The sequence below is a fragment of the Talpa occidentalis genome, unplaced genomic scaffold, assembly GCF_014898055.3.
Source record: "Talpa occidentalis isolate TD23 unplaced genomic scaffold, MPIMG_talOcc4v2.1 talOcc4.4, whole genome shotgun sequence".
NCBI lineage: Eukaryota > Metazoa > Chordata > Mammalia > Eulipotyphla > Talpidae > Talpa > Talpa occidentalis.
This window is the reverse complement of record NW_023604295.1, coordinates 27332700-27355935: the sequence shown is the minus strand read 5'-3', so window position 1 is coordinate 27355935 and position 23236 is coordinate 27332700. Positions and strand designations below refer to the sequence as shown.

At 40.0% G+C, this 23236-nt stretch overlaps 1 protein-coding gene across 1 annotated transcript; it reads right to left on the bottom strand.

Annotated features, from left to right (window-relative positions):
- Positions 1-8850: 8850 nt before the first annotated feature.
- Positions 8851-23186, bottom strand: NDUFB5 (NADH:ubiquinone oxidoreductase subunit B5). Its single transcript, XM_037525149.2, has 6 exons — positions 23023-23186; positions 17194-17282; positions 14575-14641; positions 13719-13780; positions 12158-12264; positions 8851-9220 (listed from the first exon to the last, which is right to left on the bottom strand). The coding sequence occupies exons 1-6, from the start codon at positions 23144-23146 to the stop codon at positions 9100-9102; spliced, it is 570 nt and encodes a 189-aa protein (XP_037381046.1). The 5' UTR covers positions 23147-23186; the 3' UTR covers positions 8851-9099.
- Between the last annotated feature and the right edge of the window lie 50 nt (positions 23187-23236).

Sequence of the window (23236 nt, the reverse complement as noted above, 5' to 3'; positions counted from 1 at the left end):
GAGTTCAATCACCAGCCAGGGAACTGACTCACATGGCACAGCAGACCTCTCTTGGCTCGCCTGCTGCTCCCTTCAACAGTATATTTCAGTCAGTCTGCCTGTTCTGGTCCCCACTCTCTCTGGTGAATCCTTTCACCCCCTTACCTCTGGCTTATGCCCCAGTTCTTGTATGCATAAATAAATAAATCTTTAAAAAAAAGAAAGAATTCATATGGGCTAATGCGCAGGATATTTACTTTACAGAGAAAGATTATCAATCCCTGGTCAAGATCCCGACAGGCTATATGCCATGATGCAGAATCAAACAACTGACATGACCATGAGCAAGAGAGCAAAGTTGTGCCACTGATCCTTCAGGTGATGGCAAATTTGTTCATCTGAATGGAGAGAAATGCTTGCTCTCCCAGATCCATACCTGCAAACTAAAAGCCAGGAAATACATTCATTTGTTGCAGGAAGCCCATCATCTCTGGAACATCAGCTAAATTGAAACTACCCCTTTTGCTAATTTACCACAGTCCACCTTCATTGTCCATTCTACCTGGAGAAATGATAGGAAATTATCGGAAACAAGTGAGAACTGGATAGAAACTCCAAGTCTGTGTCTTCCTGGTTTTTAATGCTGGCACCAGTGCCTGCAGTACACTTGAATTACAGCTTTATTTTATAGTTACAATTTTGTTGACAAGGTAGACCACCTGTGGCACCCCCAGGTCCCTCCTATTCTAGTAATTTTCACTCCCAAGTGAAGAATCTACCATTTGCTAAGATTATATATTCCATTAATATTTTCAGGAGTCGGTATACTATCCACAGGGTGAGCTTGAGACCTCACTGAGTCTACCATGAGGTGAATTAGGTAGATGAGAATTTCATCTACCTTCTGCTCACAATAAAATTCTACTTTAGCAGATGGGAGTGGCAACTATCAAGGTAAAGTTTCTACCAGAGATGTTTTCTGGCACTCTCTAAAATGTTAGACTATCTCCAGTTCTCCAGGGCACATCTACTAAGGGATTGACTGCAGGGAGGACTCACAGCACCCATATTTGATAATACTGTAGCATATTTTTTTTCTTTTTTTGAAAGATTTATTTATGCATACAAGAGTCGGGGTACAGGTCAGAGGTGTGGGGGGGGGTGAGAGGATTCACCAGAGACAGAGCAGGGAACAGAACAGGCAAACTGACCAGACTGACTGAAATATGCTGCTGAGGGGAGCAGTTAGAGAGTCAGGAGACATCTGCGGCACTGCTGGGAATTGAACTCATGCTGCAGAGGCTGCGAACAGTTTCATAAGTTGCTTCTTAACCCCTTCTTGCCACCAGGGAGGCCCCTGTAGCATATTTTCTAAAGAATCCAGCTTCCCCTCCAACCTGGGAGCTCTGAGAGTGCCAACACCATGACTGTCTAGCTTGGTGACTTGATATTGTCTCTGCTAGTTAAACTTGGAGGTGGGGAGGGTGGTATGTGAGATCCTAGTGGAATTCCAGTGCATACAATCCTAAGAATCTCATGATTAACTGTAGCCAGAGTTATCTGCAAATGAACCCCCTGAGATTTGTTCATCACATTTGGATTAACTGTAGCCAGAGTTATCTGCAAATGAAACCCCTGAGATTTGTTCATCACATTTGGACTACTTCCTAATATCATAACCATGCTGACTTTGTTCCTACTGTGAATTACTACCCTTAGCCCTGGGACTCTTCCAGTCCCACCGGGATCAGAAAACAACTCCTGTCAGCCAGTTGGAATAATTAGTTAATTACCTTTGAAAGATTCTAAACACTGTTGGAGACATATTTGATAGAACAAACTCAACATTTCTGTCTCGAGTCCTTCCTTTATGGGGTACCGCCATTTAATGACTATGGAAGTATAGTCCTTGCTCTGACTTAACTTCTACCTTCTTCTATCAAACATATATATGCATAGCCTTTGGCTTAAAAGTGTAAATTTAGCAGGTTTTTTCTTAGATTTACATATGGTTATAAATCTATATGTATACATATGTGTTCTGGTCTGAAACGTGTCACCCAACATTCTTTTTTTTTTTTTAAAGATTTATTTATTTATGCATACAAGAACTAGGGTGTAAGCCAGAGGTGTGGGGGGTGAGAGGATACACTAGATTGTGTGGGGACCAGAACAGGCAGGTCTACTGAAACACACTGCTGAGGGGAGCAGCAGGCAAAGCAAGAGGGTCTGTTAAGCCATGTGGGTAGCTCCCTGGCCGGCCAGGGGGATGGAGCTAGTGCTGCAGTGGCTGGTGATAGCTTGATAGCGCTGTCTTTAACCCCTGCACCACCAGTGAGGCCCTCACCCAAAATTCATATGTTGAATTCCTAACCTCTAGTGCCTCCAACTATGACTATATTTGGAGATAGGATCTTTAAAGAGTCCATTAAGTTAAAATGAGGTCATAAGGGTGAGCTCTGGTACAATATGACTGGCCTCTTAAAAAGAGCTTAGGACAGGGCCTCCCCGGTGGCGCAGCGGTTGAGCGCTGGGTTGCGAAGTTGCCACCGGAGGAGGGTCCCACATGGCATGCAGACCTCTCCTGCCGCCCGCTGCTCCCCTCAGCAGTGTACTTCGCTCCTTCTGCCTGCTCTGCTCCCCGCTCTGGCTCTGGAGAATTCTCTCACCCTCCCGCGCTTCTGACTGTACCCAGTGCTTGTATAATTAAATAAATGAATAAAAAAAAATGAATGAATGAATAAATAAATAAATCTTTAAAAAAAAAAAGAGCTTAGGACACAGAAAAGTATAGAGGGAAGTTCATGTAAGACACAGGGAGGGAGAAAACAACCATCTACATGCCAAGAAAAGAGGGCTCGAAAGAAACCAACATTGCTGACCCTTCTGTCTTAGACAATTGACCTCCAGAGTTATGAGAAAGTATATTTCTGTTGTTTAAGTCACCTAGTCTAAGTACTTTTTTTTTTTAAAGATTCCATTTATGCATACAAGAGCTGGGGGTACAGGCCAGAGGTTCAGGGGGGTGTGAAGATTCACCAGAGGCAGAGCGGGGAACAGAACAGGCAGACTGATTGAAAACACTGCTGAGGGGAGCAGCGCGTGAGACAGGAGAGGTCTGCCTTGCCATTTGGGTTGCTCCCTGGCTGGCCGGGGATGCAACTCGTGCTGCAGAGGCTGCGAATTGCTTCATAGTACGGTGCTTAACACTTGCTCCACGAGGGAGGCCCCAAACTTATTTCAATTTAAAGAAAATATCATACCCAAGAAAATTCCTTAGACTTGATGGCCAAGTATGTTATAGACCTTGGTTGTCTTTTAGCTAAGCAAGGAGGTTACTGTGTTACAACCTATATCACCTGCTGTACTTGCTTTAACACTTCTGGAGAAGTTGAAAGTCAGTTACAAAAGATCACTGAAGAAGCCATTTGGTTTGAGAGGTTAACTACTGTAGCAGGGTCTTTCTTTGATTGGCTTGAGACCTGGGGTCCCTGGTTCTGAGGTATACACCAAGCATTTGGAATTATCCTGTTTATTGTCATTATAACCCCCCCTGGTGCACTGACTTACCTCAAAAACTGTAAATGTGTGTTTGCAGCTGCTGACCACCAAGCTGAAGATCTCCTGAGACAGGAATCTCCGAGGAGTGAAGAGAAGGACCAGCTTAAAGAATATGAACCTGAACTCATGGTCTCAATGATTACTGTGAATACCACAAGGAGATTAATGAAAACTGTGGAGAGGAGCCCCCCACCCCTTGGCAGCACAAGGGGTTGAGTCTCAGCACTAAGAAGCTACCTCCAGCACGAGATCCATCCTGGGCTTGGGACCCAACCCACATGGCACAGCAGACCTCTCCTGCCTCACCCACTACTCCCCTTACAAGTGTACTTCAGTAGATCTGCCTGTTCTGCTCCCCACTCTGTCTCTGGTGAATCCTCTCATTCCCCCACCTCCAGAACCTCTGGCTTGTACCCCAGTTCTTGTATGCATAAATAAATAAATCTTTAAAAAAGAAAGAAAACTGTGAAAAGTAGTACCTGGGAATGGTGCTGATACTTAAATTTTGATCAAAACTCTCAGGCTAAGAGTGTGATCAAGAGAGGAATTTCTTGAGAGGGGCAGTGTTACAAAACTGGGTCCTAAAGGGAGTGGCTCATGCTGGACTCTCACCGAGATTTATTTATGTATTTATGTATTTATTTTTACAAGCACTGGGTACAGTCAGAAGCGCGGGAGGGTGAGAGAATTCACCAGAGACAGAGTGGGGAAGAGAACAGCCAGCCAGACAGAGGACACTGCTGAGGGGAGCAGCGGGCACGGCAGGAGAGGTCTGTGGGACCCTCGCTGGCAGCCGGGGATCGAACCGGTGCTGCAGAGGCTGCGGGCAGCTTCGCAGCCCAGCGCTCAACTGCTGCGCCTCAGGGGAGTTCCTCACTGAGATTTAGTACCTATTCTATTTTTTTTTTTTTTTTTTTAAATAGAGGCATGTTTTATTTATTTATTTATTTGTTTGTTTTGTTTATACATGCACTGGGTACAGTCAGAAGCGCGGGAGGGTGAGAGAATTCACCAGAGCCAGAGCGGGGAGCAGAGCAGGCAGAAGGACCGAAGCACACTGCTGAGGGGAGCAGCGGGCGGCAGGAGAGGTCTGCACGCCATGTGGGACCCTCCTCCAGTGGCCGGGGAGCAGCCGGGGATTGAACCGGCGCCGCAGAGGCCGCGGGCAGCTTTGCAACCCAGCGCTCTACCGCTGCACCACCGGGGAGGCCCTAGTACCTATTCTAATCGCAGTTTCAATCTTCCCCAAAAGTATGATCTTAAACGAATCAACCTGGAGTTTCCTGATCTGCGCCAGGAGTAATCTGCTGAAGGCTCCCTGCCCCTCTGGTAAAAGCCTCTTTATCCGAAATAATCTTTGTTTTGCTAATACTTTGTCTTGCTCCCTTCTGTCTATAAAACCCCTCCATTTTGCGCAAGCCTTTGGAATACCTTTCTGTTTGCCAGAGGGAATGCTGTCAAGATGAGTTTACGGATTCATGAATTACTTAATATGGCCAATTCAATCTGTAGAAAGAAAATATTATTTATATGTCATATGTGGAGGCAAAAATAGAGACAGCTGCAATCAAGAGAGCTGAGATTTGAGGAACAGTGATATAAAGAGATTGAGCTCAGGGAATTTGCTGCTAACCCTTGTGATTTTCTTTCTAACAAGAATAGAATAGTTAATTTACACTGCACAGTTTGGTACATTTGACTTTTTCCGTGAGTTAGATGTAGTTCTAAGAACACTGATGCTTGGCCCTAATCTACCTGTAATTCCATTACTCTATGAAGTCAGTAGACCTGAAGCAGAGATATTATGGGATATCTAGTCATTTTCTTGAAAAACGGACAGTGTTTCAGTTTTAGTTCACACACAGGTTTTTACCACCTAGTACTTATTGTGTTGTAAGCCTTACATACTTTACAAATGTTTCCCCAGTAATTTTTAAAATATTACCGGGAGATGAAGAGCATAATTCCACTTTTCAAGATAAAGCTCAAAGAAATGAAGGAACTTTTTCAGTACAGGGTAGGAAGGAAGAGTAAATATTAAGTTCCTAGTGCAACATCTATGACATATAACATTATCCTTTCAAGATTCAAGTTGCTGCAAATGGCATTAGCTTTTCTTTTTTTGATCTCTGAGTAGTATTCCATTGTGTATATGTACCACATCTCCTTTATCCATTCATCCCTTGTAGGGCACTTGAATTATTTCTGTATCTTGATATTGTGAATAGTGTTGCCACAATCATAAGGGTGCGCGTATCTTTTTAAAGGAGTCTTTTCCTATTCTTTGGGTAAATACCAGGAAGTAGGATTACTGGATTATATGGTAGTTCTATTTTTAATTTTCTGAGGAATCTCCATACTCTTTTCTATGATGGCTGCACCCATTTATAGTCCCACTAACAGTGCACTAAAGATCAGTTGTCGGATTACCTTTTCTCTACGTTCTTACCAGCACTTATAATTATACTTTTTTGGCAATAGTCATTCTAACTTGTGTGAGGTGAAATCTCAGTGGTTTTGATTTGCACTTTCCTAATGATAAGCAATGTTGAACATAAGCTCTTGATCTCTTTATAGGAGTCTTTGATTAGAACCCTAGCACCAAAAATGTAACTAAATTCATGTGAAACTCATAAATTTGGGAAAGTAGCCCCTATGCAATTAGCAGTCATATTAAAGTCCAATGATATGAGGGGAAACGCCACTTTTCCCTCTACAAAACACTCTCAAACTTAAAACAAAATCCATCCATTTAATATGTATAGTCCCAGCTATGTTAAAAAACAAACCAAGAGGTTCCTCAGTCTACTAAAAATGGAGTTACCTTTTGACCCAGCAATTCACTTCTAGGGATCTACCCGAAGGACACAAAAACATTGATTCAAAAAAATACCTGTAGGGCCTCCCCTGGTGGCACAGCAGTTGAGTGCTGGGTTGCGAGGCTGGGTTGCGAGGCTGCGCCTCTGCAGCGCCAGTTCGATCCCCGGCCACCAGCGAGGGTCCCACACACAAAAAATACCTGTACCCCTATGTTTATTGCAGCACTATTTATAATAGGTAAAACTTTGAAACAAACCAAATGCGCAAAAATAGATGACTGGGTCAAGATATGGTATATATACACAATGGAATATTATTCAGTAATCAAAAAAGACAGACTTATGCCATTTGCAGCAACATGAATGAAGCTAGAAGGAATTATGCTCAGTGAAATAAGTCAGAAGGAAAAAGAAAAATATTGGAGGGTTTCACTTATAGGAGGAATATAGGGGAACAAAATAAGACATTAGGGGGAAAATAATAACGTAACAAAAATGAACAATTATAAATCAGAGACATCCTGCAGGGGAGGAGGGAGAGGGATCAGAGGGAGGGAGGGAGGAGCACAGGGGACTGTGGTGATGGTGCACGGGTGCATTAGTGAAGGAAATTCTATGGGGACTACACCTGAGGGGGGAGGGGAAAGCAAACATTGTTTAAAAATGAACAATGATGTTAAAAAATACATAAAAAATGAATAAAAATGCAAAAACAATAACAAAAAACAAACCAAGACTGAAGGAAATTTCTCAATTTATTGGTGGTGGGATAGTATTTACTGCACAATTTTCATATTCGCTGATATTTTTCTTACATTTATAATTGTAGAAAGGAGAAAATAAATTAAACCTACTAATGTCAAGAAATAACCTAAAATTCTTAAAAACATGAATATGAATGTACATAATACAGCATCATTTATGGTCACCACTTACATCACCTATCTGCTTCTGTTCTATTTATCTTTCTCCTACAAAATCAAATGGTTCAGATAAGCAGAGCCTTTAGGGACAGCATGCCGTCCCCCAATCCCTTAGGCAGAATTATGAGGTGGTAATTAGATTGCACAGGGAAACTTCAGAACAAAATCTGGGAGCAGTGGGTGAGGCTGCCCTCTCCTGGGGAAACAAGAAAATTACCACCTCCCCAAAGGACCTTAGTTGTATAGTCAAAGGCACTCAAAAGGTACTTGTTTAATGAGCAGCCTATGAGCTTTAGTTTAAGATGTCAAAAAACAATTTCTCCATTTAGCCTTGAAGATAATATATTGATTTAAGTCTCAGGAAATCTGGATTCATTTCTTCTTTCCTGAAGAATATAAGAATGTACTTCTCAAAGTGATAATGCATTGATTGATAGGTTGTTACAGGCATGAAAACATGCTTGAAGCTAAAAGGTCATTTTGGAAATTGAAGTATAATTGCTTTAAATGTTTAGTTTTGTAAATATTTTGTGTGTTTAAAATCTCTGAGCCTCAGACGTCTCATCTCTAAAATAGTAATTTTGGGCCTTCCCTGGTGGCGCAGTGGTTGAGTGCTGGGTTGCGAAGCTGCCCGCAGCCTCTGCAGCGCCGGTTCGGTACCCGGCCGAAAAAAAGAATAAAATTGTAATTTTAAGGTCATTTTGAAAATGATGTGAAAATAACAATTTAGCACAGTGCTCAATAGTCCGAATGCTTAGTAAATAACAGCCATTACTTTAGCTTTTACTCACATTTCATAATCTATGCAGTAATCATTTACCTGTGGGACAACCTCTCCAGTGTTCACAAAAAAGAACTCGAAGGAATCTGTGAGTGTGATCTAAGAAACACATACACGAGTATATTTTAAAGGATTAAGAGCATGAGATTACATGTTGAGACTTGTACGCTGAAATATTTTTTATCAAAGTGTTAATGTTTTATATAGTTGGGAAGTATTTCTGTAATTGAAAATCCTGAATTGTCCCTAAATAATTCAGATGTCTACACCATAGACATTTTTTTTTTCTTTTATAGAGGCATGTTTTTATTATTTGTTTGTTCGTTTGTTTTGTTTATACATGCACTGGGTACAGTCAGAAGCGCGGGAGGGTGAGAGAATTCACCAGAGCCAGAGCAGGGAGCAGAGCAGGCAGAAGGACCGAAGTACACTGCTGAGGGGAGCAGCGGGCGGCAGGAGAGGTCTGCGCACCATGTGGGACCCTCCTCTGGTGGCCGGGGAGCAGCCGGGAATCGAACCGGCGCTGCAGAGGCTGCGGGCAGCTTCGCAACCCAGCGCTCAACCGCTGCGCCACAGGGGAGGCCCTACACCATAGACATTTGTATAAACTGTTACTCTTCCTGATACTTAACAAAATTAGACTTCTTTATTTTCATCTGTCATTAACTTCTCAAAGTTATCTTTAGGAGTTCACATATGCTTACTTCACTGAGGTTTTTTTAAACTCTATTTTAAACTTTCTTAAAAGAGTAAGTGCAAACCCCAAATTAAAATCCTTAATTGCTCTTCACAATGGATACATGTATCAGATCACCATGATATACACATTAAATATCTTATAACTTTGTCATCTATACCTCAATGAAGTTGAAAAAAGACTGAAATCACACATTCATAAAAGCCTTATTCTGGGCCAATATTGAGAAATAGAGCAATGCAAGGGGATCTTTTATTCATCACACAAAGTAAAAATACAGAATTATCAGTTTATTTTTCCTTTAAAGAGAATACACTTTGCATATGGAGAAATAAAAGATCAGTTGTCAGGAGATGCTTTTGAAGAATGATCAATAAGCGCTTTATCAATGGTTGGATATTGAAACCAGGGACCATCGCCTCTCGAGCGCATCAATCTTCGTACTTCCAGCTCCTTTAACCTGTAACAAAAGGAAGAACAACAATATGATTCTAGCACTTCCACTTATAAATTTAAGGAATTAGTTCTATAAAGTAACTAACAGAGGGCCTCCTTGGTGGCGCAAGGTGTTAAGACACAACCTATGAAGCTATCCACAACCACTGCAGCGTGAGTTCAATCCCCCACCAGGGAGATACCCACACGGCGTAAAAGACATCTCCGGTCTGGACCACTGCTCCCCTCAGCAGTGTATTTCAGTCGTTCTGCCTGTTCTGCTCTGTCTCTGGTAAATCCTCTCACCTGTACCCTAGCTCTTGTATGCATAAATAAATAAATCTTAAAAAAAAAAAAAAAAGAATAACCACAGAGTCTTTTGCTTTTATGCATATACAGATACATGTATATGCATAAATCTGACACCTCTAAAGAGAAGTATTTCCTTGTCTTTTCTGCCTTTTAGGTGTTGGAGAATCAATGACAGAATGCCTACTACTGAGGCCACATATACTGTGACAAGTGCTAGGAATTAAAAATGAACAAGCCTTCTTGCAGGAACTCCCATCCTGTCTATAGAGGCTGCCCATCACCAACAGGACAGACTAAGACATGTAATTCACCAGCCTAATTAACATCAAATGATCAATATTTATAAAGAAAAACTAGGATTAAGAAAAATATTCTCCAACTCTAAGATCTATTTTCTTGTCCATATCCTTGCTAACAAACTGCATAATCTCTCTGTAGAGAATAGAGATCAATTTCCTTCTTTCACGAACAACATTGCTATTCCATGCTCTTAAATACTTAATAAAAGTTCTATATGGTAACTATATATAACTATTGATATATATGCAGAAAACAAGCAAGTTATGCAGTATCTTAATAATTTAATTATATTCCAATATCTTCAGTATCATAGCAGTTCTTATAAGCAACAAAGTTTAAAAAAACAAACAAACTGAAAGCAGATCAATGGTAGCCTAGGGTCAAGAGTAGGGGTTAGGGATTGACCACAAGGACAGGAAAGAGGTTCAAGGGCAATTGAAACGACCTTGATTATGGCAGTTTATACAGCTATATACTGTTTTCAAATTTATTGAGTAATTGTACTGAATTTAATGGATATATCTGATTATATGTAAACCTATTTCAAACACCATGATATATTTCAGATAGGGTCAAATTTAAAAGCAGCAAAATGAAACATGAGTGAATATTTAAAAAGCTAATTTTGGACTTATATATTTACTTATTTATACACACACACACACACACATTTATGAGATGCCTAAGCATGACTTAAAATTCCAGAAAGAGAAAGACTGACAAACCTGACAATAAACAACAAATACAAGCAATTAAACCACTGGCCCATAGTTAGTGTTCAAAAACATCATTAGGCTACTGCTACAGTTTTGTTTGAAACATAAAAATATTTCTGTTATAAAAGATTCTACCCTGTTAAAATATAAGCTACAAGCTGAGAAGCATATCTGCAACAAAAACTAAAGAGGGTTCTTGAATTAGAAAAACAGGCAATTTGTAGAAAAAGAAACGACCAGTAGATATTCAAAAATAAGCAAACAAACAAAAAAACTGAAATGATGAGGTTTTTTCATAACATTATCAACAATCTTAACAGAAAAAATATTTAGGTTAAAAGGTCCTCCCTGGTTGCCTTGGGATTAAGTCTCAGCGTTATCACCACAATGGCTTAAGTTTGATCCCTGGCCAGGGAGCTGACCCACATGGTGCAGCAGACCTCTCCTGTCTCGCCTGCTGCTCTCCTTAGCAGTATATTTCAGTAAATCCTCCTGTTCTGCTCTGTCTCTAGTGAATCCTCTCATCTCCCTACATTTCTGGCCTACACCCCAGCTCTTCCACCCAAATAAAGAAAGAATTAAAAATTAAAAAAAATATTTAGGTTTGATAAATTCCATTACTGGAAAAGATGTGAAGAAAAAGTTACACTGGTGTCAAAAAAGACAACTGACTTTTTTTTTGGAGAAGAGTTTGGTACTACTGAATCAGAACTTAAAACATAACATTTGGCTTCTCAGTGTCACTGCTATAATATAAACACCTACACACACGCATGGATAAGAGGATATTCACCAGAGCATTATATAGCATATCAAAGGAACGGGGAAAGAACAATACAGGACGTTAAGAAAATGAAGGCTTATCCATCCAATGATATTGATGATGCGGCCATGAAGAAAAATGTGGTTATATAGTTATAGAAGGAGCACCAAGATAAATTTAAGTGAAAAAGAGACAAGACACAGAGCAGTATTTATGAGGATTTCATTTGTGTTACCATATTTTTAAAAGATATATAAAATATATCTTTTGATAAAATTTTTTCTAGGAATATATGTAAGAAATTATCAAATGATGGCCACCTCAAAGGAAAAAACTGGGTGCAGGAGAAAAGGAAACTGGAGGAAAGGAGAGAGGAAAGAGTGGGATTTTTTTTTAAGAGATTTATTTATTTATGCATACAAGAAATGGGTACAGGCCAGAGATGCGGGAGGTGAGAGGATTCACCAGAGACAGAGTGGGGAACAGGCCAGGCAGACAGACTGAAGTACACTGCTGAGGGGAGCAGCGGGCGAGACAGGAGAGGTCTGCTGCGCTATGTGGGTTGCTCCCTGGCTGGCCGGGGATCGAACTCATGCTGCAGAGACTGTGGATTGCTTCATAGTGCTGTGTTTAACCCCTTGTGCCACCAGGGAGGCCCAAGAGTGGGATATTTTAAGAAAGAATTCTTTTCAATCTGACAGATACTATCTCCTAATAGTGTCCTAGTCTCCAATTTATAATCTCTACTCTAAAAAGGTCAATTCTCTTCCCATTTTCATCCTTTTTGTAGAGCATCCTAAAGTGTTGGAATTTGTAGCCATTGGAAAGGATTTTCTATTCTGCCCTCTAAACCCTCCCTCCCGTCTTTTACCGTAATTCAGCCTTTTCAGCTTCAATTTGAAGGATAGCCATTGTTTTTTCATAGTTCTTTTCAGGACCATCATAGAAAGTACGGGCAATCCATCTTGATATAGGATGCTGTAAGAGAAAATTTATTTAAAATTAGTCAGATTCTGAATAGTACTTTGCTTTTCCAGTTTATTACTCCTGAAAGTGACTATGTCAAACCAGTAAATTAAAATGTGCCAAATGTTTTCTATATTTTTAAAAATAATTTTAATATTAAATTATTTAAAATAATTTATATATTTAAATAATTTTAACCCATTAGGCGGATAATACGTCTATCCCCATTTGATAGATCAAGAATACACAAAGTGGACCTCCCCAGTGGCGCAGCGGTTGAGCGCTGGGCTGAGAAGCTGCCCATAGCACCAGTTCGATCCCCGGCCGCTGGGCGAGGGTCCCACATGGCACGACAGATCTCTCCTGCCGCCCACTGCTCCCCTCAGCAGTGTACTTCGTCACTCTGCCTGTTCTATTCTCCGCTCTGGCTCTGGTGAATTCTCTCACCCTCGCATGCCTCTGACTGTACCCAGTGCTTGTATAAATAAATTAATTTTTTTTTTTTTTAAAAGATTTATCCATTTATTTATACAAGCACTGGGCACAGTCAGAAGCACAGGAGGGTGAGAGAATTCACCAGAGCCAGAGCAGGCCAGCAGAGCAGGCAGAAGGACCGAAGCACACCGCCGAGGGGAGCAGCGGGCGGCAGCAGAGGTCTGCGCGCCATGCGGGACCCTCTCCAGCAGCCGGGGATCGAACCAGCGCCGCAGAGGCCGCGGGCAGATTCGCAGCCCAGCGCTCAGCCGCTGCGCCACCGGGGAGGCCCTAAATAAATTAATTAAAAAAAAAAATGCACAAAGTTAGAGAGTTACAAAGTGGCAGCATCTAGACTCAAATCAGGTTTGTATGACACCAAAATCTGTGCTCTCTCCAGTTACACTACAGTATCTTCAGCGACAGATTTAGGAGCAAAACCCAGGGTTTGGTGAACCCAAAAAGGAAGTTTTCCACAAGATGCACAGAAAAACTAAATGTATAATTTTTCTTAAGATTTAACATTGAAGACAGTTGACTTTGTTCCTTGCCTCGTCTTCTCACAAGACTTTTAAGGATCAAGTGATTCCTGGTCAAGAAACAAAAGTAGAATCATCCCATACACCAATAGATTCGGATGAAAACTAGTGATAAAATCAGATATAACTAAGAATTCTGTTAGTATCAGTATTACTGGCATTAATATTGATAAAATATTTTCTATGGCATTGAACTTAGAATAAATTCTGATTGTTATTCCGCTTAGTTAGAGAACACACACAGAATCATTCTTTAAAAAACAAAAAAGCTTAAAATAAAACCTGCAGAAAATTACCCAGAGAGATGTTTATTAAAAAGTGGACAAAATATACATCATCTACTTGGTATCAAAAATTGATTACAAAACTATCATAATTGCTGAATGAAGACATTAACCAGGGCATTGATGTGACATCTGACAGAAAGTAACTTTCAATGACTTATACACCAACCTTGAAATATTCCCAGTGTTCTGGGATATAGCCTTCTGGAATTTCTGCTAACTCAGCTTCACCTAATAAGAAAAAATAGTGATGTACAACCTTAGTATCAGGAGTTGATAATACTAATTACTATTTAAGTGAAAAAATCAACTTCCCATGGTTTTAAAAATCTTTTATTTGTATCAGTGAAAATCTCTAATACATTAGAGTGACTTCAATCTGGTTGAAAATTCATTCATCAGTCTTTCTAATGTTTTTCTGTGTAAGGAATTGTTATAGCATTATATGGGAGTTTCCCATTTTGTTTTTATACATTGTGTAACAAGATACAATAAAAGATGTATTACTCCTTCTGATTTTCCCTAAACCTGCTAAATCTACTAGATGAAACATTTTAGGATTCAAGATATTAGAAGTACTTTGAGCAGAATTTCTCACGTAAATGTAATATTTACTATCATTCACAACTCCATTCTCTGTAAAATAATAATTCTGTATGTTCCAGGGTGGATAAAAAATTCTTTTCTCTCTCAGCCTACCTTCTACCCCCATCTCTATTTGCCTTAATCTGACTGGTCAAGGCTGGTTTTGAAACTGGAAATGAGAAGACAGGCTTTCTGAAGTTTTTTTTAATGTGATCTCTAGGGAATCAGTGACTAAGTTTTTGGAGGGAAAACAGACATGTTTAAAAAATATTTATACTATTTCAGTTTAAGATTTGGTTATTTAAAAGTAAAATCCCATGCTTATGTTTATCTTATTATTTAAAGAGCTTTTCATTATAATCCATTTTTTAAAATTAATGTACATAGGTTTTTAAAATTTACAAATTTGGTTAGGGTGGGGTGGGGTGGGAAGGACTTACCAATGAATACATTCACCAGAGTTATTCCAATTGCTACTGGAATCCCAGTCAACAAAATGTAGAATTTCTGTTCAGATAAAAAAAAAGTTTTCCTTTGTGAATGGGAACAATAGAATATCTAATATGATATATATATATATATTTATTACTTTTCTATGGCTGCTGTAACAGATTACCACGAATCTAGTGGCTTAAACCAACACATACTTATTATCTTACAGTTCTGAAGGTCAGAGTCTAAAATTAGTCCACAGTACTAAATTCCTTTTAGATGCCTACAAGGACAATCTGTTTCCTCCCCTTTTCCACATTCTAAAGACTGGCTACATTTCCTGACTCGAAGCCTCTTCCTCCATCTTCAAAGTTAGCAGCGCACATCTGCTTTTTACCTTGCCCTCCTGCCCCACTCTTATAAGGACTTGCATGGTTACATTGGTCCCACTTAGATAATCGAGGAAAATCACCCCCATCTCAAAATCCTTAATCACATCTGCAAAATTTCTTTTATCTTTTGAAATACGAGATTCACAGATTTCTAGGATCAGGATGTGGACACTGTTGGGGGGACGTTATTTAGAAACCACAATGGGGTTGTTATAAATATTAAATATGTTGGGTACTTATAAATGCACCTGGAATATAATCACTATTTATTATATATCAATATTATGGTTATTATACAGTATACATAAATCAATTTTTTTAAAGTGAATCCATTAGGAAAAAAAGAGCAGCTGGGTATGGCTTATAACTGAAAGAGTATAAATGAACCTTCCTTAGAAGAAACCTGGTATGTATGTTATATGCCCGCAAGAGAATAAGTTTTGACACAAGCCTCTCCTGACTCTCTTTTCTTACCCTCAAACTGTCATAATTATGTGATTTCCTTATATTTCTTAGAAAATAAATTTGCCAAATTGGAAATGCAGTATTATTTATTTCTGTGATTGTCTTTTGCTCTAACTTTTAGATCTCTGTATTTAATACCAAAAATGAAAGAAAAAAGTAAGGATTAATTGTACAAGTATAATACAATCTATATTTATTAAGAGTTTTTTTCCCACTTTTTTGGTGAAAGCATTGTAATGAAGTCTGAAAATTTTGTACAAAGAAGTGTAAAAACAATAAGATGGTTTCAACCACTGTCTAGAGTTTGACTTGCACAGGACCAAGAAAAGCAGATTCTTAACCAAGATAATGGAGAGAGACAAGAAGCTCAGTGAGAGTAAAAGAAAGCCTAGAGGACAGCAAATGCTCAAATGGTGGGTTTGAGGACCAGCAGCAGTGTCCAAGCAATCTTCCATTTTTCCAAGTCTCCACTTTTCTTTACAGAGTCTTGAGACACATAAATACACACAGCATAGTAGTTTTACCCTCTGAAAACAATGTTGCTGAATAACACAGAAATAACATGTTCCCAAATAATGAAATTCCTCATTTAGAATAGTCATTTCCTAAGCTTTTGGTAATTTAAAGAGTATCTTAGTAATACAAATAATTATTCCCAATGAATCCGTTTTCAAAGTTTTGTAGTTTGTGGAATCTTTTTTTAATCTTCAAGCAGGAAACAGATTATATTTCAAAACCCTATAATCTTGAGAAGAAAGAATGGCTTAATTTTACTTTCACTTAGCATAAATCCTTTTTCTGAGGAATGAAAGGTTCACTATTTTAGAATGATTTTCAGTAACAAGTCAGACCTTACTGAGACAGAAAGGGTCTCAGGACAAAGACAGACAAGGACTCAAGGACAAAAGTCTGCTGTTCCCATGGGCTGGTAAACAACAGGTTAAAAACCTGATGATTCTAGACCCAGACACCTGCTGCCATAAAGTTCCTGGCCTGCTGTTTTCTAATACTAATTTCCCCCCAGTCTGGGCATTCCTAAGTTATCTCTCCACAGCTTATCAACTTGACTGCTGTGAAAAAAGGGAAGTTACAGACACAGAAGAAAAGAGTCATAGACCTTGAGACCAGACCAGTTCAAACTGGAGCTGCAGACATACAGCCTCCATGAAATGTTCACCCTGGAGACAGTCAGGAGTCCTGCATGCATTGAGCTGCAGCTGATCGGTGCCCACAATTAGCAACAAGAAATGGATGTTAGCCAAGTCAATTCTCCTTGCTTTCTCAGCCAATAAAGTTTAAATCTTTTGTTCTCAAACCCCAGATCTGCACAGAATCCTAGCCCCAGCACCTCAGGGAATCTTTTTCATACCCAGAAAGGTCTCCCCAGAGTTCTCCTTCCTTGTTGTTTTTGCTAATCAGTAAAGGCTGACTCCTTGCCTGCCCTCACAATTGTCTATAGAGTCCTCTTCTCAATCTTGACCAGAGGATCTCAAAGAGCCCCTTTAGTTGGTGCAGGGTCATGGTTCAGCGGTAGAATTCTCAAAGAGCCCTTTCCTGCAGGGCTCCTCAGTCTATCCTCTGATTTCCAGTGAATGGAGCAATGGCCAGGCTGACAGGTCCCAGGCCCACTACCTTATCTGGTGACGCTCAGTATACAATCTCAGTCTATCTTTTGAAAAAAGAAGTATGAATCTACAAAATAAAATCTTTTGTAAATAAGACATTTTCTAAGCAAGCAAAAAAATGTTTAGCTCAAAATGTTTAACTCACCATTAAGTGCAAAAACCGCTTGTCATAGTATCCAGAAGGTTTGATGATAAACAGTCTCTTCCCATGGTCTCCACTGTGTCGAACAGGAGCTGGAAGTATTAAATTACCCTGTTTTATACAGGTTCATATGGGTACACTGTAATATTGTGAGGTAAAATCATTAAAGAAAATGCAAACACATAAATATTTAATATGAATTAAGAAAAAAAGTGCATGCTTCCTTGAGTACCAGAGACTGGGAGGATAGGGTATCTTTAAACAGAGATTGATGTACTGTTCACACCTACAGATCCCCACATTTTTATTTAATGATAAAATATATCTAAGGTGTGGATTAATCACTGCAGCAACCTGCTAAAGGGCTCTCTTGATAGCCCTGCTGGGTTCAAGAGTTCTATGAAAGGCTGGATGAGGTGGAGATGTCATTCCTGACAAAGACACAAAGCTACTGCCACAAGAGCGACTACTACAATGATAATGAAATGGGGTCCCCCCAAAATCTTCATATACATTATAAAAGTCTGAATCTAAAAAAGATTAAACATAGTAAGTGGAAAGTCCTGCTTGGACCCCCAAAAGTTTACTTGTCCACCAACTAAAGAAGAGTTGTTGGTGTGATATGTTTACTTGAAAAGCCAAAGGTAAATTCAATCTTAAGCTGATGTACTAGAAGTACAGGGTCAAAACAGGAGATGCCCTCATCCCCATCCCCTAACATCTCCATACAGAGGTATGTCTGTCCCAGAGTACTCTTTTATAAGTGTTACGGAGCAACCCCGATATAAAACGGGTTGTCTGGCCGTGGGTCCTCACCCGCGTGCTTAAAAGGGACTTATTAATACTCCACTACAGGCATACACAAAAGGTCTATAAAAGGTTTATTTACAAGGGAAAGAGAATTAAGGAAATGTACAACTCAGGGAGAAAATAGGGAAATAAAGTCTTTAATGCGTCCTACCCAATCCGCCCACCTGGAAACCCAAAGGCACTCTCAGCTGGCCGCGTGCTGTGAGCTGGCGGAGAGCCAAAATGGGGGACCCTCTCCAAAGCCCAAGTGTCCGGTTTTATACCAAACCTGGCTGCTTAACCCCACCCTCAGGTTCCAGCAACCTTCCCTTTGGTGGTGATGGGATTTGGAGTTCCCAGTGTCTTTTGGCTTTGGTCTGGAGTTGGGGGTGGAGTCCACAAAGCTTGTATGGAATTAATTAGCTTTAGGTCATCCTTTTCCCCCTAACAGAAGGACAATCTGGAGCAAGTTCCAACTCAGACCCTAGGCTGGCAAACAACTTGAAAACTGACATATTGAAACTGTAAGCACTGAGGTGATTGGCGTATAAAAGAAGGAATCTGGCCAGAGACCAGAGAAGTATCTATAAATAACTGAAGGACTGTCCCATGACAAAGGGCTTATTGTGTGCTGAGCTTCAATGTGTCAAGAAGTAATGTTCAGCTTAATACAAGGAAGAAGACTCTACCACTTACTGCTATTAAAAATTAAACTGGACTACCCTCCCAACAAGTTATTCATTATCAATAACGGTACAACACAGATTAACATATTAATGTAGGAGGTAAGCCTCAAAGACTTTCCCTCAAAGAATCTGAATATATGGCCTCTTTTAGAGTGCAAGGGCAAAAGCTTTCCAACTCATCAAATTCAATGGTTTCCTTCCAATTCCCAGAACAGTTTGCTGCCTTCAGGTATCTGCACTTTTCCCTTTGCCTCAAAGTTTTCCTCAGCTTCTTTGAATGGCTGCCTCTGTACCACATCCTTCAAGGCTACTAACAAATTTACCTGCTCAAAGTCATCTTCACTGACTATCCTATCCAAAGTTGCTTCCCATGTATTCTCCTTAATATCATTTGGCTATTTCATTTAGAACAAAGAACAAGCACTACGAATCCTAATTATTTTGTTAAAGTCCATCAGGTCAGAGAATGTCTTATTAGTACTGTATCTCCAGTACCCTTTGGTGTCTATCACATGGTAGTTCCTCCATAAAAATTGAATTTACATTTCTTGAGTAAATTAAATATTCCTTAGTCTCTAAAAGTAAATTACTCATTAGGTAGTATACACCTAGCTTTTCCTTTCAATCAGACAGAAGACAGACAGACAGATACACACATGCACAGTCACACACCATGCAAAAAAGAAAGCCATAAAGAGATATAGATTAAACTCTATGTGGCTGGGGAACACTGATTATGATTGGCACTATTAATAGATACGTAAAATGTTAACAAATAAAAAAAGGACTGGAAGAAAGCTTGGTCTGGCTGCATTCTAGTAATATTAATGCAGTGAGTACTGTTGCTTTTTTTTTTTTTAAGATTTTTATTTATTTGTGAATACAAGAACTGGGGTACAGGCCAGAGATGCAGCGGGTGAGAGGATTCACCAGAGACAGAGTGGGGAACAGAACAGGCAGAATGACTGAAATACACTGCTGAGGGGAGCAGTGGGCGAGACAGGAGAGGTCTGCTGCACCGTGTGGGTAGCTCCCTGGCCGGGGATCAAACTTGTGCAGCAGAGGCTGCAAAAAGCTTCACAGTGCTATGCTTAACCCCTTGCATCACAGGAAGGCCCTACTGTTGCTTTCTTTACATATAATTACCATATGATTAAATAACAATGATGTCATTAAATGTGCTAAATAAATGTTTATTAGAAATCGTTTCAAAGTACATTTTATAGCACTAAAGTCTTTTTAAATATTCTAAGCTTCAGTAATTGCAGACATCTGCTTATACTTAAAATATTAGGGCAAACATTGCTTACTATCAGATTTCTGAAACTCAGGCCCTCCTACCACCAGAAAGGTATCTTTCACCACTCTCTAAAGCCTGAAATTTCTCAACTGTTGCTCATTATATGGAATTAAGGCTTCAATAACCATTTTTTAAAAATGCAATAACTTAAGTTTTGACAACTGTGATATTCCTGAGCCTCAAACTCCACACCACTTTGTTTATAATATCTATTTTTAATACTTATCTCAGCTTTTTATCATAAGAGGAAATACACATAACTGCTCATTTTGACAAAGGTTTTTCAGTGAAGGTGAATGAAGACAGCATGACAGTAAGAAAGATGTGGCCACAGGGCCCTGTAGAAGGCTAATGCTTTGGTGTTATAGATTTTTCCAACTTTTCACAAATAGTTTAGGAAATAGATTAAAATTACCATTTTTTATTCTTTTTTAAAAAGATTTATTTTTTATGCATACAAGAGCTGGGGTGTAGGCCAGAGGTGCAGGAGGGTGAGAGGATTCACCAGAGACAGAGTGGGGAGCAGAACAGGAGGAATGACTGAAATACACTGCTGAGGGGAACAGTGGGCAAGACAGGAGAGGTCTGCTGCGCCATGTGGGTGAGCTCCCTCACAGGAGATAGAGTTCAAGCTGCAGTGGCTGCAGATAGCTTCATAGTGCTGAGACTTAACCCCTTGCGCCACCAGGGAGGCCCCCAAATTATTTTTTTTCTGTAGTTCTTATGGTAAGAGCCCAGTTCATTTCAAAATGAGAATTCTAGAACTATGCAAAATTATATAGAAATACATTTGGGTTATAAATACTTGTCAATAGGAAAATGATTTGTTTTATTTTATTTTCCAGTCAAGAATATAAGCACAAAATATAAGGATCCTCTTTTTAAAAAAACAAAAATGAAGAATTGCAGGTTCTGAGCAAGTACATGCATCCACTTAGCCTACAAGGTGTGATAACCCAAGGTTACAAAACTACTAAACTCTGAAGCCAGGATTTGATTGCAGGTAGCCTGGCTCCAGAAGAAACAAAATATGATGAGGCTCTCTACCCTACCAGAGCCTACATAAACAATAATACACAGAAGAAAATCTTTCATTTGCAGTGATTCACATGCAAGATACCTTTGAAAGCCAGTAAAACACTGGCTAAAACACAGCCAATACAGCTATTAATACTTTCCTTCTCCCACTGAAAAGGGCAGAGACTACCTGTAATGATCTTTCTATCTAAAAATGGGAAATAGTGTATAAAGAGGAACTAAGGGTGAAATTTTACCTCAGTTTACCTTCAGCTAGGCATGATTAAGTATCATCCAAGAAGTATTTGAATAGGGGAGTATTTATAATAACAAATGGCTTACAAAGAGGTTTTATCAAGGAATGTTAATCCATGTAGTTTTAAAACAAGTTCAAATTCTAGCTGGAAATTTGTTGAATACCAGCGATCTTTCCATTATTTTTCCAGAAAGTCTCTATCCATACCACCTCATTATGTGAACTGACATGATTAAATTGGGAGAAGACAGATTAGTAGAAAAAGATATTTTGAAGTTGGAGGTGATCTTTTTGGCTTTAAATTTCACTTCCTTTTTATTTGCATTGCATAGGACAAACAGCTTACAGTATATCTTTGATCAAGTAGATGAATACCTTTAAAGATTCAGAATGGTGCCTGGCATGTCACGAATGCTCAATAAATGTTAGCTGTCATTGTTTTTGTCATGAAATTTGGCACAGTAGTGTAGGATTTCGGTTACAACTAAGTCAGTTTCCTCATCTGTAAAATGCGGATAACATTGCACTTTGCAGAGTCCTTGAAAGACAGACTGACATAAAGCACACCCTTAGAATTCAACCCATAGTCCCCTGCAAAAGATTCCAGAGATCCCTCTCCTAACTGCACTGTGACATTCTTAGGAATTAGGCACTTTTCCTTAATTGTTAGGGGGAAAAGGATGTCCTAAAGCTAATTCCATACAGGCTTTGTAGACTCCACCCCCCACTCCAGACCAAAGCCAAAAGACACTGGGAACTCCAAATCCCATCACCACCAAAGGGAAGGTGGCTGGGACCTGAGGGTGGGGTTAAGCAGCCAGGTGTGGTATAAAGCCAGACACGTGGGCTTTGGAGGGGATACCCCATTTTGGCTCCCTGCCAGCTCGCAGGCTGGGCCAACTCTGAGAGTGCCTTTGGGTTTCCAGGTCGGTGGATCGGGTAGGACGCATTAAAGACTTTATTTCCCTATTTTCTCCCTGAGTTGTACATTTCCCCAATTCCCTTTCCCTTGTAAATAAACCTTTTATTAACCTTTTGTGTGTGCCTGTAGTGGAGTATTAATAAGTCCCTTTTAAGCGCGCGGGTGAGGACCCACAGCCAGGTAACCCGTTTTATTTTATATCGGGGTTGCCCTATAACACTAACTGCACTGTGACATTCTTAGGAATTAGGCACTTTTCCTTATGAGCCCCTTTCTTTCTAAGACAATGTTAATAATTCCATTTCATAACTGTGTTGATATAAAACGAATACAATCCAGTCTGGATTTATTATTATTCATTCATTAACATTACAGACTTTTTCTTCTCCTGACTTTAAATGAAATAAATTAAAAAATAAATTCTTGGGCCCCTTAAAACTACATGTAGGCACTGTACCTACTAGGGCAACGCTGAGTATCCCCACCTGCCTGACAGCTTAGCCTCTCAAGGTTCCTCAGCAACATGACTTCTTACCTGTGGATCCAGAGACCCAGGACAAGTGGAATGTACAAATAACCTGGTGCCTGGGAATTCTACTCTTTCTAATCCCACCTTCATCTGCAAATTAGTACCAAATTGGGTAGTTGAGAGGCAAAGTGCCTCACAAATGCTAATTATAATTTAAACGCGATCGATCTGGTTAAGAAAACCCTCAATTTCCTTACAGATCCCATGCTCCAATCTCTCCTCAGGCCCCAAACATTCAGTCTCTCCCAGACCCCACCAAGGTCACCGGGGGAAAGTCCTCCATCTCCTATCCCGCTCTCCCTGCACGCGCTTTCTCCCAGCGCCAGCACTCACCGACAGTCTTCGGAAAGCCACGAGTGAGGAAGCCCCCAAATCCAAGTTGAGTGCCGAGTCGGCGGCCAGACAGTGCAGCCACAGCAGTGGCCGAAGCCCGCTGCAGCAAACTCATGGCCGCCATGACTACTACGGGCAATACGGAAAGGGGGGAGAATAACGGGAGCCGAGAAAGCCAATTTACCAATAAGGGCGAAGGCTAAAGGTGGCCATA

Bases quoted from the DNA above. Each gene is read 5' to 3' on its own strand.
- NDUFB5 (XM_037525149.2), bottom strand. From the start codon at position 23,146: ATGGCGGCCATGAGTTTGCTGCAGCGGGCTTCGGCCACTGCTGTGGCT. The intron at 17,283-23,022 runs GTGAGTGCTGGC...TAATACTTCCAG, and splicing joins TGGCTTTCCGAAGACTGTCG to CTCCTGTTCGACACAGTGGA. The intron at 13,781-14,574 runs GTAAGTCCTTCC...TTTTCTTATTAG, and splicing joins TCTGGTGAATGTATTCATTG to GTGAAGCTGAGTTAGCAGAA.